General features: G+C 39.3%; 4 protein-coding genes and 1 pseudogene across 4 annotated transcripts; all 5 read left to right on the top strand.

The window, feature by feature from the left end:
- The first annotated feature begins 1,428 nt into the window (after window positions 1–1,428).
- Window positions 1,429–2,248, top strand: LOC130208935 (gamma-crystallin M3-like). Its single transcript, XM_056438377.1, has 3 exons — window positions 1,429–1,476; window positions 1,575–1,814; window positions 1,920–2,248. The coding sequence occupies exons 1-3, from the start codon at window positions 1,462–1,464 to the stop codon at window positions 2,193–2,195; spliced, it is 531 nt and encodes a 176-aa protein (XP_056294352.1). The 5' UTR covers window positions 1,429–1,461; the 3' UTR covers window positions 2,196–2,248.
- A 2,364-nt stretch (window positions 2,249–4,612) lies between these two features.
- On the top strand, window positions 4,613–5,399 carry LOC130208951 (gamma-crystallin M3-like). Its single transcript, XM_056438415.1, has 3 exons — window positions 4,613–4,630; window positions 4,749–4,988; window positions 5,083–5,399. Exons 1-3 carry the CDS (start codon window positions 4,616–4,618, stop codon window positions 5,356–5,358), a joined length of 531 nt encoding a protein of 176 aa, XP_056294390.1. The 5' UTR covers window positions 4,613–4,615; the 3' UTR covers window positions 5,359–5,399.
- A 3,000-nt stretch (window positions 5,400–8,399) lies between these two features.
- On the top strand, window positions 8,400–9,183 carry LOC130208910 (gamma-crystallin M3-like). The gene is made up of 3 exons (XM_056438331.1): window positions 8,400–8,414; window positions 8,513–8,752; window positions 8,855–9,183. The coding sequence occupies exons 1-3, from the start codon at window positions 8,400–8,402 to the stop codon at window positions 9,128–9,130; spliced, it is 531 nt and encodes a 176-aa protein (XP_056294306.1). The 3' UTR covers window positions 9,131–9,183.
- A 2,338-nt stretch (window positions 9,184–11,521) lies between these two features.
- On the top strand, window positions 11,522–12,323 carry LOC130208958 (gamma-crystallin M3-like; annotated as a pseudogene).
- Window positions 12,324–14,997: 2,674 nt separating this feature from the next.
- On the top strand, window positions 14,998–15,785 carry LOC130208946 (gamma-crystallin M3-like). The gene is made up of 3 exons (XM_056438403.1): window positions 14,998–15,039; window positions 15,131–15,370; window positions 15,466–15,785. The coding sequence occupies exons 1-3, from the start codon at window positions 15,007–15,009 to the stop codon at window positions 15,742–15,744; spliced, it is 552 nt and encodes a 183-aa protein (XP_056294378.1). The 5' UTR covers window positions 14,998–15,006; the 3' UTR covers window positions 15,745–15,785.
- Window positions 15,786–16,326: the final 541 nt, after the last annotated feature.

Below are 16,326 nucleotides of genomic sequence, written 5' to 3'. Positions count from 1 at the left end.
TGGAATATGCCGACTACGAACTATTCATCCACTCTGTGGTATTCGTTGTGTTGTTACTGTGTTTTAATTTGTGTGTCATGATTCCTTCTGGTCACATGACATCTATTGTTCTGTCCATCCTGGAGAGGGATCCTCCTCTGTTCTCTCCTGAAGGGTTCTTACCTCTTTCCCCTGAAGGGTTGTTTGGGAGTTGTTTCTGATCCGATGTGAGGTCAAAGGTCAGGGATGTCTATGTGTACAGATTGTAAAGCACTCTGAGACACATTTGTAATTTGTGAAAATGGGCTGTACAAATAAACTGAACTGAATTGAAATTATATTCTAAAGAACAAACACGTTGGTATTTTACGCAATTTTCCATCAAGGTAATCTAAGGACAAGGCGTCGCGGCTGTAACCCAAACACAGAACCGCCCCTTTGTTTCCTCGTCCTTAAACTGCAATTCTTATCGTCTCAACTTGTGTGAGTCAGTCTCTGAGATGTGACAGCGCTGAACACACACACACACACACACACACTGTGCAATTTCATCCAGGCAAATGCATATTCAGTCAGTATTTATTTATTTAGACTATTTGTATTGTTTAAAATTTCCAGAAGACTTGACATAATTTTATACTTTCTATTCTATTTTATTTCTATTACATTTTGTATTGATTATTGGTGCTTTTTGTAAATATATATATATATATATATAGATAGTATATATCTACATATCTACCTTGATGATGATTGTATCTACTTAAATATTTAATAAATTGTTCATAACACACTTTAATGTAAGCACGAAAGAGTTTATTAATTTAATTATCAATAACTCGAGCTCTTGTGCACACACATGTGAAGGCTGCTATATAAACATTTAGTGGATGACTCTATAACAATACACAGTTGTAAGAATACAAAATATTTCTTAATTTCTTTATCTCAATAAACACTGAAACATCCTTACAGTGAAGCACAACTTATCCAATGAAAAGGTAAACCCTGTAAACTTGGCAATTAACATGGTTATTAATGTATTAATACTTTAAATTATACATAACTCTACACATTAATTAACATATTTCATACAGATCAGTTCATTATTGACCGGCAAGTCAGACTGTTATGTTCACACCAAACAAAACGTATGTCTTTAACACTAACCAATCAGAGGGCAGTACAGGAGGTTTTGAGGCTATTGTTATTCTGCATTGTAACAACAACAAAGATGCTCATTGTATTGACTTCCCTATTGAAAAAACAATTCTAAAGTCTTCTACGGGGTCCAGTCACATGGACATGTGACTGATGCCCTTGAGCTCTCAAAAAGCCTCTATACCATGTTGCTTGGTCAGGGGTTTACACAATAGAGGCCACACATTCTGTGGGTTCAGTCAGGTATAAAAGTAACAGTTAAAACAGGAGCGACATCAGTATTCCAGCAGCACAGTTCTCTGAACTACCAACACCGCAACCATGACCATGGGCAAGGTAAAGACATTCACCTCACCCTTTATTTTTATGATCAACTATGTCAATTTAATCTCTCATTTTAAATATATTTTTCCTCTATGTTTCCATTTTTCCAGATCACCTTCTACGAGGAGAAGAACTTCCAGGGCCGCTCTTATGAGTGCATGAATGACTGCTCTGACATGTCCTCCTACCTGAGCAGGTGCCAGTCCTGCAGGGTGGAGAGCGGCTGCTTCATGGTGTACGACCGCACCAACTACATGGGGAACCAGTACTACATGAAGAGGGGCGACTACTCCGACTACCAGAACTGGATGGGCATGAGCGGCGTCAGGTCTTGCCGTATGATCCCCATGGTAGGTTTAAAACACCATCCATCACACTCTGAGTGACAACCCCCACGAATCATAATACTAACTTGTTTTCATTCACTCTCCAACAAAAAACAACAATAACAACAGCACAGGGGACAGTTCAGGATGAAGATCTACGAGAGGGAGAGCTTCGGCGGTCAGAGTCACGAGATGATGGACGACTGTGACAACATCATGGACCGTTACCGCATGAACGACTGCCAGTCCTGCAACGTGATGGACGGCCACTGGCTGATGTACGAGCAGCCCCAGTACAGAGGCAAGATGATGTACATGAGGCCCGGAGAGTACAGGAGCTTCAGGGACATGGGCATGAGCGGCATGAGGTTCATGAGCATGAGGCGCGTCAATGAGTCCTGTTGACGCAAAGAAAGAGAAAGTTGTTGAATAAAAAACGAAAAAGGAATCAAACGTCATCACGTTGTCTTTTATGTGTGTGTGTGTGTGTGTGTGTGTGTGTGCGCATAAGTGGCCTTTAAAGTTAGCCAGTGCAGCATAAACATCCAGCTAAGTCACACATTCTAAGCTGGGTGTGTGAGTACATTTAAGTGGGAACTCCATTTTGAACACCTGCATGCTAGGTATAGAAATTCAGGAAAAATCATGAAAAAATTTGAAGAGATAAATAGACACTTTACATTTGTTGAAAGAACACACACACAGTGCACATACTGTTCTATGACAGTTGGTTAATAGAATGCGCCTACTCTTTTCATGATTTATTTCATCTGTTTGCTTCATTATGTATACAATATTTGTTCATAATGTATATAGTATTCTGAAAAGTTCAAGTCTGGACACGTTATAATATAAACAATGTGTAATATTTTAACTCTAGTCATCCAAACAGAAGTTTTAGAAACAATTGGCCTGAAATGTCAGTGTCGTTTAGTGTGGCTATGGGAAGCAGCCAAGCTCATAGAGGGTTGTCTGGCTACTCATCGGGCGGCGTTGCTGGAACATGTGTAAAAAATACATAAAAATGTGCGTCCTAATCGTGAATCATGTGGTATGACTTTTCTAAGACATTCGACTTGCGCTTAGCCCCGAAAAATGACCAAAACTGCGAGAACATGTCCCATTCACTTGAATGGGATTTCGCCGTGAAGAGAAATGTGGAGAAATTATTTAAAGTTTAAAAGGTTAACAAAAGTCTCAAGTTAATTTTTTCATAGCTAGCACAGTTTTCATGTAATCATTGTTCAAGTTTATGAACGTTTTTTCGGACAGTTTAAGAGTTTACAAAGAGTTTCTTTAGCACAGCGGAGAGCTGTGACGTCATCGAGTGCAGAGCAGCTTCAGGATCTCGCATATTGTCGCTACGACCACATTTGTCCCCCTTTAGGCATTATTTATAATACAAAACAAAGCACATCTTGTGCTTGTCGTACACGTGTACCAATGGAATCCAACAGTTTCACACATTTGGCTAAAGAAGCTTTAACAAGGGAGGAAGTCAACCTCTCTGCTCCATTGGACTCCATTCAAACTGAGCCACCTTTTAATAATAATTATCATTTCGGTCTTTATGCTGCGATGACACCCACATTTTCTTCTTGGTGAATCAATAAACGGTTGTATCTTGTTTTATTTCAGTGACGTCTCTGTTGGTGCTGCAACACTCTAGTGAGATGAGATGAGACGCACTGGTTTGATGGCGAGCCCCAACTACCGTGACATCAAATATAATCTGATGCACATAAAGTACCAATAGCTGGTCCTAAAACATCATTTTTAAGATCACAGTCGAACAAACATTATTAGCAAATAGTAATGTAGAAAAAAATACTTTTGTTTCAATAAATGACAAAAAGGGTATAATTTTCAAAATTACCCCTTAATATAAATGTTTCATAACCGTTATCTGTTCAGCCACATTTTAAGTTAATGTTTGGATCGATAAACTTAAACTACTTCCTTAACTTGCAAAAAGATCGGACTAAATGATCACAGCTATAAAACTCCTGTCTCTATAAACTATCACCTGTGTGTTGTTATCATACATTAAGCCACTATAAAAGGAAATGGAAACTGGAGTTACAGTGCTCATTGGGAGGCAACACAATACAAGTTTTATATATATATATATATATATACACATATATATATGTGTGTGTATATATATATATTTATATATATATATATACATTTATATATATATAAATATATTTATCTATTTATTCTTATAAATATATATATATATGTGTGTGTATATATATAATATAAATATATATTTATATATATATTTATAGAAATAAATATATTTATTCTTTTATTTTTATAAATATATTTATATATATACACACACACACACACACACATATATATATATATATATAACATTATATATAACTCAATATATAATATTTATGTGACCATGTATGTTCTTATTCATATTGTTGGATCCACATCCTCATAAGCCAGATAATTATATAACATTAAACTTGCCTTTATTATCTGATATTTATATTTCCAATCATTTGGTAAGTAAACTGCATCGAGTAGACTGTGACATATAGAGACTGGTGTCATGTTACAGTTGGAAGCTTCTCTTTATATATTAGACAACGATACTGAATGTGTACAGGACATGCATTTCCACTAGAGCGCTACAGTGCTGGATAATAACCCTTTCTTCTCTGACATGTTGCTGGGTCAGGGGTTTGCACAATAGAAGCCCAACATACTTTTTTCACATTGGGCAGGTATAAAAGTAACGGTTAGCACCGACAGGAACACACAGCAGCCACAGCTCAGTCCTGAGAACCAACCCAACATCAATCATGACCATGGGCAAGGTAGGTATTGGGCAGGAATCACCTCCATCTCTATGTGTTCATTACTGGAGAGCCATGAATAAAAAGCCTCTCAGGGCCCACTGAAAATGGTGCTGATGAAACATTGTTGTGTTTCCAGATCACCTTCTACGAGGAGAAGAACTTCCAGGGCCGCTCTTATGAGTGCATGAATGACTGCTCTGACATGTCCTCCTACCTGAGCAGGTGCCAGTCCTGCAGGGTGGAGAGCGGCTGCTTCATGGTGTACGACCGCACCAACTACATGGGGAACCAGTACTACATGAAGAGGGGCGACTACTCCGACTACCAGAACTGGATGGGCATGAGCGGCGTCAGGTCTTGCCGTATGATCCCCATGGTAGGTTTAAAACAGACCTTAGAAGAAGATCTTTGAGTGATACCTTTTTATCTCTGAAATAATCAAAAATGTTGTTCTTGTTTCTTCAAAACAGCACAGAGGACAGTTCAGGATGAAGATCTACGAGAATGAGAGCTTCGGCGGTCAGAGTCACGAGATGATGGACGACTGTGACAACATCATGGACCGTTACCGCATGAACGACTGCCAGTCCTGCAACGTGATGGACGGCCACTGGCTGATGTACGAGCAGCCCCAGTACAGAGGCAAGATGATGTACATGAGGCCCGGAGAGTACAGGAGCTTCAGGGACATGGGCATGAGCGGCATGAGGTTCATGAGCATGAGGCGCATCACCGACATGTGCTAATTGTACATTTTGACTTCAATAAATGATGTAACTTTCCTAAATTCTGATGCCATGTTTTTTTATTTCTATTATTATTATTATCCATCGATACCGCTTATCCTCATCAGGGTCGCGGGGCGCTGGAGCCGATCCCAGTTGACATTGGGCGAAGGCAGGGTTCGCCCTGGACAGGTCGCCAGTCCATCCAGGAATTTAACTTAGTATAACTTCAAAAAAAAAGCAAATTAATTGAAATATATAAAATATCTTAGCATTAAAATGTGCATTGAAATGCTTCACAACAATCTCCAGCATTATCATCGTACATTTATTCTCATTTCCCACCTGTGACAAGAAGGCACTGTATATAACAATTTAAAAAATACATCTCCTGGTAACACGTGTGTACAAAGCTGAAATAAATGGATTTTTAACAATATACACATCCACATTATTCAGGTAACATGTTTCTGTACAAAAATAAAAAGTAGTTTCTATAATATTTATGGAATATAATAACGATTGCAGTCGTATTTATGAGTGTTTGCAGTATTCAACGATTGAGTTACTAGGCGGTTGCTTTTCCAACAGGCTGTTTCCAACCCACTGGGTTACTGTTGTGTTGCTTTAGTTGTTTCTAAGGTTTAATGCTGTTGCCTTAATATTTTTCATTATGTGGAAAAAGTTTCAGAATATTTTGATTAAAAATATATTTCCGTTAATCGTGAGAACAAAAAGGAATTAGCCTGATAACTTTGACATTCTGACGTTTCCGACATAATGGCCCATATGCAACGTCAATGTTTTCACCCACAAATCACGAAGTGGGATCTCACACCCTCGATTTGACCAGATAGATGATTCTCAAAAGTCTAAAAAATGAAACTGGGAGAAGACGGAACGAGACGACGCTGGAGCTACGGGAATAAGTGTCGTTCACCAACGCGGATGAAATGGAACGCTCCCATCCAGTCACGCAGAAATCAGCTTCCCAAAATATGGAAGTAGCAGAACATTATCCATAATTTAAGAATAAGTAAATTCATTCATTTCAATTTAGCTGCTGAATTTGGCCTTAAAGCTAATAATGTTACCAGCCACTATCATAACCTCCCACAGCTTTACTTTACATTACGAGTCCTGCCAAGCGGCGGCCGGGCGTCCAAACTCACCGAGGTACCGATACTCTGATTGGTGCCGTGACCAATGGGCTGAGCTGACCAGCTCAATGCCTGACCTGAACCAATCAGCTCCGCCTCAACCAGCTACGCAGGGCGGGTCTTTCCAAGAAAAGAAGTTGGATTACGATTCACGCACTAATGATGGCGAGCTAGGTGTAGCATTCCATTAACTGAGGCCTGGTTCACTAACTGCTGTTATAGGTCGAGTTACAGTTAGTCCTCATCAGAATAAGTAATTGGCACAGGAACTAGGCCCGGATGCTTACTGTGGCTGAATGTACAGTCACATTATTGCTCTTTAGATTTGATTCTCAAAATGTACACAAAATATTGTTTGAAAATTAGTTACAATACAATAAAACACATATCTCATCTCTTGGTGTCTTTTTCAATTATGTTTGCTTTGTATTCAAACATTATCGTGGAATATGCCGACTACGAACTATTCATCCACTCTGTGGTATTCGTTGTGTTGTTCCGGTGTTTTAATGTGTGTAATGTTTCCTTCTGGTCACATGACATATATTGTTCTGTCCATCCTGGAGAGGGATCCTCCTCTGTTCTCTCATGAAGGGTTCTTACCCTTTTTTCCCCCTGAAGGGTTGTTTGGGAGTTGTTCCTGATCCGATGTGAGGTCAAAGGTCAGGGATGTCTATGTGTACAGATTGTAAAGCACTCTGAGACACATTTGTAATTTGTGAAAATGGGCTGTACAAATAAACTGAACTGAATTGAAATTATATTCTAAAGAACAAACACGTTGGTATTATACGCAATTTTCCATCAATGTAATCTAAGGACAAGGCGTCGCGGCTGTAACCCAAACACAGAACCGCCCCTTTGTTTCCTCGTCCTTAAACTGCAATTCTTATCGTCTCAACTTGTGTGAGTCAGTCTCTGAGATGTGACAGCGCTGAACACACACACACACACACACACTGTGCATTTTCATCCAGGCAAATGGATATTCAGTCAGTATTTATTTATTTAGACTATTTTTATTGTTTAAAATTTCCAGAAGACTTGACATAATTTTATACTTTCTATTCTATTTTATTTCTATTACATTTTGTATTGATTATTGGTGCTTTTTGTAAATATATATATATATATATATAGATAGTATATATCTACATATCTACCTTGATGATGATTGTATCTACTTAAATATTTAATAAATTGTTCATAACACACTTTAATGTAAGCACGAAAGAGTTTATTAATTTAATTATCAATAACTCGAGCTCTTGTGCACACACATGTGAAGGCTGCTATATAAACATTTCGTGGATGACTCTATAACAATACACAGTTGTAAGAATACAAAATATTTCTTAATTTCTTTATCTCAATAAACACTGAAACATCCTTACAGTGAAGCACAACTTATCCAATGAAAAGGTAAACCCTGTAAACTTGGTAATTAACATGGTTATTAATGTATTAATACTTTAAATAATACATAACTCTACACATTAATGAACATATTTCATACAGATCAGTTCATTATTGACCGGCAAGTCAGACTGTTATGTTCACACCAAACAAAACGTATGTCTTTAACACTAACCAATCAGAGGGCAGTACAGGAGGTTTTGAGGCTATTGTTATTCTGCATTGTAACAACAACAAAGATGCTCATTGTATTGACTTCCCTATTGAAAAAACAATTCTAAAGTCTTCTACGGGGTCCAATCACATGGACATGTGACTGATGCCCTTGAGCTCTCAAAAAGCCTCTATACCATGTTGCTTGGTCAGGGGTTTACACAATAGAGGCCACACATTCTGTGGGTTCAGTCAGGTATAAAAGTAACAGTTAAAACAGGAGCGACATCAGTATTCCAGCAGCACAGTTCTCTGAACTACCAACACATAACCATGACCATGGGCAAGGTAAAGACATTCACCTCACCCTTTATTTTTATGATCAACTATGTCAATTTAATCTCTCATTTTAAATATATTTTTCCTCTATGTTTCCGTTTTTCCAGATCACCTTCTACGAGGAGAAGAACTTCCAGGGCCGCTCTTATGAGTGCATGAATGACTGCTCTGACATGTCCTCCTACCTGAGCAGGTGCCAGTCCTGCAGGGTGGAGAGCGGCTGCTTCATGGTGTACGACCGCACCAACTACATGGGGAACCAGTACTACATGAAGAGGGGCGACTACTCCGACTACCAGAACTGGATGGGCATGAGCGGCGTCAGGTCTTGCCGTATGATCCCCATGGTAGGTTTAAAACACCATCCATCACACTATGATTGACTACCCCCACGAGTGTTTATATTAACGTGATTGTATTCACTCTCCAACAAAAATCAACAACAACAGCACAGAGGACAGTTCAGGATGAAGATCTACGAGAATGAGAGCTTCGGCGGTCAGAGTCACGAGATGATGGACGACTGTGACAACATCATGGACCGTTACCGCATGAACGACTGCCAGTCCTGCAACGTGATGGACGGCCACTGGCTGATGTACGAGCAGCCCCAGTACAGAGGCAAGATGATGTACATGAGGCCCGGAGAGTACAGGAGCTTCAGGGACATGGGCATGAGCGGCATGAGGTTCATGAGCATGAGGCGCATCACTGATTCCTGTTGACGCAAAGAAAGAGAAATTTGTTGAATAAAAAACGAAAAAGGAATCAAACGTCATCACGTTGTCTTTTATGTGTGTGTGTGTGTGTGTGTGTGCATAAGTGGCCTTTAAAGTTAGCCAGTGCATCATAAACATCCAGCTAAGTCACACATTCTAAGCTGGGTGTGTGAGTACATTTAAGTGGGAACTCCATTTTGAACACCTGCATGCTAGGTATAGAAATTCAGGAAAAATCATGAACAAATGTAAAGAGATAAATAGACACTTTACATTTGTTGAAAGAACACACACACAGTGCACATACTGTTCTATGACAGTTCGTTAATAGAATGCGCCTACTCTTTTCATGATTTATTTCATCTGTTTGCTTCATTATGTATACAATATTTGTTCATAATGTATATAGTATTCTGAAAAGTTCAAGTCTGGACACGTTATAATATAAACAATGTGTAATATTTTAACTCTAGTCATCCAAACAGAAGTTTTAGAAACAATTGGCTTGATATGTCAGTGTCGTTTAGTGTGGCTATGGGAAGCAGCCAAGCTCATAGAGGGTTGTCTGGCTACTCATCGGGCGGCGTTGCTGGAACATGTGTAAAAAATACATAAAAATGTGCGTCCTAATCGTGAATCATGTGGTATGACTTTTCTAAGACATTCGACTGGCGCTTAGCCCCGAAAAATGACCAAAACTGCGAGAACATGTCCCATTCACTTGAATGGGATTTCGCCGTGAAGAGAAATGTGGAGAAATTATTTAAAGTTTAAAAGGTTAACAAAAGTCTCAAGTAAATTTTTTCATAGCTAGCACAGTTTTCATGTAATCATTGTTCAAGTTTATGAACGTTTTTTCGGACAGTTTAAGAGTTTACAAAGAGTTTCTTTAGCACAACCGAGAGCTGTGACGTCATCGAGTGCAGAGCAGCTTCAGGATCTCGCATATTGTCGCTACGACCACATTTGTCCCCCTTTAGGCATTATTTATAATACAAAACAAAGCACATCTTGTGCTTGTCATACACGTGTACCAATGGAATCCAACAGTTTCACACATTTGGCTAAAGAAGCTTTAACAAGGGAGGAAGTCCACCTCTCTGCTCCATTGGACTCCATTCAAACTGAGCCACCTTTTAATAATAATAATAATTTCGGTCTTTATGCTGCGATGACACCCACATTTTCTTCTTGGTGAATCAATAAACGGTTGTATCTTGTTTTATTTCAGTGACGTCTCTGTTGGTGCTGCAACACTCTAGTGAGATGAGATGAGACGCACTGGTTTGATGGCGACCCAACTACCGTGACATCAAATATAATGTGATGCACATAAAGTACCAATAGCTGGTCCTAAAACATCATTTTTAAGATCACAGTCGAACAAACATTATTAGCAAATAGTAATGTAGAAAAAAATACTTTTGTTTCAATAAATGACAAAAAGGGTATCATTTTCAAAATCACCCCTTAATATAAATGTTTCATAACCGTTATCTGTTCAGCCACATTTTAAGTTAATGTTTGGATCGATAAACTTAAACTACTTCCTTAACTTGCAAAAAGATCGGACTAAATGATCACAGCCATAAAACTCCTGTCTCTATAAACTATCACTTGTGTGTTGTTATCATACATTAAGCCACTATAAAAGGAAATGGAAACTGGAGTTACAGTGCTCATTGGGAGGCAACACAATACAAGTTTTATATATATATATATACACATATATATGTGTGTGTATATATATATTTATATATATATATATTTATATATATATAAATATATTTATCTATTTATATTTATAAATATATATATGTGTGTGTATATATATATAATATAAATATATATATATTTATAGAAATAAATATATTTATTCTTTTATTTTTATAATTATATATATATAAATATATTTATATATATACACACACACACACACATATATATATATATATAACATTATATATAACTCAATATATAATATTTATGTGACCATGTATGTTCTTATTCATATTGTTGGATCCACATCCTCATAAGCCAGATAATTATATAACATTAAACTTGCCTTTATTATCTGATATTTATATTTCCAATCATTTGGTAAGTAAACTGCATCGAGTAGACTGTGACATATAGAGACTGGTGTCATGTTACAGTTGGAAGCTTCTCTTTATATATTAGACAACGATACTGAATGTGTACAGTACATGCATTTCCACTAGAGCGCTACAGTGCTGGATAATAACCCTTTCTTCTCTGACATGTTGCTGGGTCAGGGGTTTGCACAATAGAAGCCCAACATACTTTTTTCACATTGGGCAGGTATAAAAGTAACGGTTAGCACCGACAAGAACACACAGCAGCCACAGCTCAGTCCTGAGAACCAACCCAACATCAATCATGACCATGGGCAAGGTAGGTATTGAGCAGGAATCTATGTGTTCATTACTGGAGAGCCATGAACAAAAAGCCTTTCAGAGCCCACTGAAAATGGTGCTGATGAAACATTGTTGTGTTTTCAGATCACCTTCTACGAGGAGAAGAAGTTCCAGGGCCGCTCTTATGAGTGCATGAATGACTGCTCTGACATGTCCTCCTACCTGAGCAGGTGCCAGTCCTGCAGGGTGGAGAGCGGCTGCTTCATGATGTACGACCGCAACAACTACATGGGGAACCAGTACTACATGAAGAGGGGCGACTACTCCGACTACCAGAACTGGATGGGCATGAGCGGCGTCAGGTCTTGCCGTATGATCCCCATGGTAGGTTTAAAACACCATCCATCACACTATGATTGACTACCCCCACGAGTGTTTATATTAACGTGATTGTATTCACTCTCCAACAAAAATCAACAACAACAGCACAGAGGACAGTTCAGGATGAAGATCTACGAGAATGAGAGCTTCGGCGGTCAGTCACGAGATGATGGACGACTGTGACAACATCATGGACCGTTACCGCATGAACGACTGCCAGTCCTGCAACGTGATGGACGGCCACTGGCTGATGTACGAGCAGCCCCAGTACAGAGGCAAGATGATGTACATGAGGCCCGGAGAGTACAGGAGCTTCAGGGACATGGGCATGAGCGGCATGAGGTTCATGAGCATGAGGCGCATCAATGAGTCCTTCCACTAAATGATCACAAAATGTCTCTTGAATGTATCAAAGCCAATAAATGAATATTTTCAAAACATCTTTTTGTAAAGCTTCTTGCCAAACTGTCCCAATGAAAAAGTGAATGTAATTTAATCCATCGAAATTCTTTTAAACAGCAAACACCTCTTGGCAAGCATGTTTCAAATCTTCTGAGAAATGTTGCTCTCCATTTTTGTGTTAAACCCAACAGACAAAAGCACCTTTGATCTTGCGAGGCAGATCAATATTTGGGGTAGTTACAAGAGGCCAGGACATTGAGGCAGGAGGCACAAAGAAGGAGGTCAGCCCCAGACCAGGGGAAAGGAGGCAGGAGTCAGGACAAACTTCAGACACAGCCAAGTCCAATGGAACCTATGAGGCATGAAGCTACAAAGACTCTGGAAAAGATGTAGACATATTTGTGCAATGAAGAGATGGTAATTCGTCCATAAGGAGAAAGAGACGAAGAGATAGGTGCTTAGAGTATCCTTCAATGTCCCCCAGCATCCTATAAGTCTATAGCAGCATATCTAGGGGCTGGACCACGGCAAACCGGATTCAGCCCTAACTATAAGCACTTTTAAAAAGGAAAGTGTAAAGTCTACTCTTAAATGTGTTGACTGTGCCTGCCTCCATGACTGAAAGTGGAAGATTGTTCCATAAAAGAGGAGCTTGATAACTAAAGGCGGTGTGTCACAAATTCCCCTTCATATGAATAGTTTTCATTCCTTTAAAGTAACTGTCATTAAACCTCTCCTGAAGAAGCCCACTCTGGATCCAGAGGTATTGGCTAACTACAGACCGATCTCTAACCTCCCCTTCCTCTCCAAGATCCTTGAGAAAGTGGTCGCAAATCAGTTGTGTGACTTTCTACATCATAATAGTTTATTTGAGGATTATTTCAGGCAGGATTTAGAAAACACCACAGCACCGAGACAGCACTGGTGAAAATTACAAATGACCTCCTAATGGCAGCAGATAAAGGACTCCTCTCTGTACTGGTCTTGTTAGACCTTAGTGCTGCATTCGACACCATTGACCATGACATCCTATGACAGAGACTGGAGCAGTCGATTGACATTTCAGGTTCCACACTAAGCCGTTTTAAATCCTATTTATCAGATCGATCTCAGTTTGTATTTGTAAACGATGACGCCTCGATGACCACCAACGTTAGTCACAGAGTTCCACAAGGTTCTGTGCTGGGACCACTTATATTTAGCTTATATGCTTCCTTTTGTCAATATTATCAGGAAACGCACCATAAACTTTAATTGTTATGCAGATGATTCTGAATTATATATGTTGATCAAACCAGAGGATGCAAAAATGCAAGCATGCTCAAGACAAAAACATGGATGACCTGCAACTTTATGATGTTAATGATTTTGATCTATACAGAATAAACTGAATTTACCTTTACTCTCGTGCCATTGTCTGTTCAAAAGTGCACCTCATCAACTCTTTATTCATGTTGTCCAGTGTATAAATTCAAAGGCTTTTGTTGACTCTGACCTTTGCTTACCGTTTCTCTGGCACCACCATCAGTCCACACAACATATTATAATCTATGGGTCTGACAGAGTCATTGAGGGTGAACCCTGTCCAGCTCCAATGGAGATAAACCTCTTTCCTTGAAAATGCCTCGGACCTCTGTCAAGGAAATCTATACACAACAACTTTCTTGTTAAAAACACTGAAGTGAACTTTGTGCCTGTATTAGCTGTTGTGTTTTTTTCTGCATCTGCAGGACATTTTTAGATCCTACGTACAGTATGCATTGTCCAGCTGCTCATGAACCATTTTCTTTTGTTATTAATTTCAGTTTGTTTTCTCGGGTTGCAGGCTGGTGGACCAACTCACGAAATGTAAACAAAACATGTCAACAAAACATACACTTACTATAAAACAAGCTCTTTATGTTGAAGTAATCATTTTACAATTTGAGAAAGTTGCTGTCTGGGTCCCGAAAGCTAATAGAAAATTGGTCCAAATTGTAATTTTTTTATAATATCTAGTTAACTTGTAGCTAAATGTATTACATATAGCTAGAAGTTCTGAAGTTATCCAAAAATAGGTCCTCAACGGTTTGACACAAAATACAATTCTACTATGGGCATCGCTGTACTTAAAATGTATTTTACTGTTACAGAAATTCATAGAATATCTCCACTTATTTTAATTCATAGAATGAATTCCAGAGGTTCTGTTGAAAGATTGTATCTTAATGTCTGAATGTGTCATTGAATAATAACAACATACTGTACATTATATTGTGTGTAGAACCCAGTCAGTCTCTTCATAAAGTTTGAGACCAAGTTACAACAAGCACTTCTGTATTCTATACCAAATTAACAAATCGAAAATGGGTAACTGAACAGAACCCTGGGAAGCACATTCTCACTTTAACCAAATACAGAAAATATCTGCACAATACAGGTCATACACACAGTGTTTACCAGTCACATGGGTCAAACTACTCACATGACATGAAGCACAGATGGGAATGCTTTCTATAATGACAAAAAAAGGGATTTCTAAAGACTACGAGGTACCCGATTCTCTCTGAAAGAATGTACAGATCCTCTACATTCTGTTGGCTTCAATGGAAAATTGCTGAGTAATGTGGTTCACTGAGGGGGAGTGGTCATTGATTCTTTATGTTTGGTAAAGTATAAAAGTAGAGGGTTGAACCAGGTAGATACACAGTTCAGGAGCAACACAGCACATCTACAGTCAGCATGAGCAACACCGGCATGAACATGAGGGGCAAGGTACTTAAAAAATATGTATTTTTGTAGTAAACAGAAATTAACGTAAATATATACCGTCATGCTTTGTTGATACTGACTATCTTGTTTCCAGATCACCTTCTACGAGGAGAAGAACTTCCAGGGCCGCTCTTATGAGTGCATGAATGACTGCTCTGACATGTCCTCCTACCTGAGCAGGTGCCAGTCCTGCAGGGTGGAGAGCGGCTGCTTCATGGTGTACGACCGCACCAACTACATGGGGAACCAGTACTACATGAAGAGGGGCGACTACTCCGACTACCAGAACTGGATGGGCATGAGCGGCGTCAAGTCTTGCCGTATGATCCCCATGGTAGGTTTAAAACAGACCTTCAAAGAAGATCTTTGAGTGATACCTTTACATCTCAGAAATTAATCAACATTTTGGTTAATGTTTCTTCCAAACAGCACAGAGGACAGTTCAGGATGAAGATCTACCAGAATGAGAGCTTCGGCGGTCAGAGTCACGAGATGATGGACGACTGTGACAACATCATGGACCGTTACCGCATGAACGACTGCCAGTCCTGCAACGTGATGGACGGCCACTGGCTGATGTACGAGCAGCCCCAGTACAGAGGCAAGATGATGTACATGAGGCCCGGAGAGTACAGGAGCTTCAGGGACATGGGCATGAGCGGCATGAGGTTCATGAGCATGAGGCGCATCAATGAGTCCTTCCACTAAATCATCACAAAATGTTTCTTGAATGTATCAAAGCCAATAAATGAATATTTTCAAAACATATTTTTGTAAAGCTTCTTGCCAAACTGTCCCAATGAAAAAGTGAATGTAATTTAATCCATCGAAATTCTTTTAAACAGCAAACACCTCTTGGCAAGCATGTTTCAAATCTTCTGAGAAATGTTGCTCTCCATTTTTGTGTTAAACCCAACAGACAAAAGCACCTTTGATCTTGCGAGGCAGATCAATATTTGGGGTAGTTACAAGAGGCCAGGACATTGAGGCAGGAGGCACAAAGAAGGAGGTCAGCCCCAGACCAGGGGAAAGGAGGCAGGAGTCAGGACAAACTTCAGACACAGCCAAGTCCAATGGAACCTATGAGGCATGAAGCTACAAAGACTCTGGAAAAGATGTAGACATATTTGTGCAATGAAGAGATGGTAATTCATCCATAAGGAGAAAGAGACGAAGAGATAGGTGCTTAGTGTATCCTTCAATGTCCCCCAGCATCCTATAAGTCTATAGCAGCGTATCTAGGGGCTGGACCACGGCAAACCGGATTCAGCCCTAACTATAAGCACTTTT

The sequence above is a fragment of the Pseudoliparis swirei genome, chromosome 2 (genome assembly GCF_029220125.1).
Source record: "Pseudoliparis swirei isolate HS2019 ecotype Mariana Trench chromosome 2, NWPU_hadal_v1, whole genome shotgun sequence".
Taxonomy (NCBI): Eukaryota; Metazoa; Chordata; class Actinopteri; order Perciformes; family Liparidae; genus Pseudoliparis; species Pseudoliparis swirei.
The sequence above is the reverse complement of the archived record's forward strand: the minus strand, read 5'-3'. Positions and strand labels throughout refer to the sequence as shown.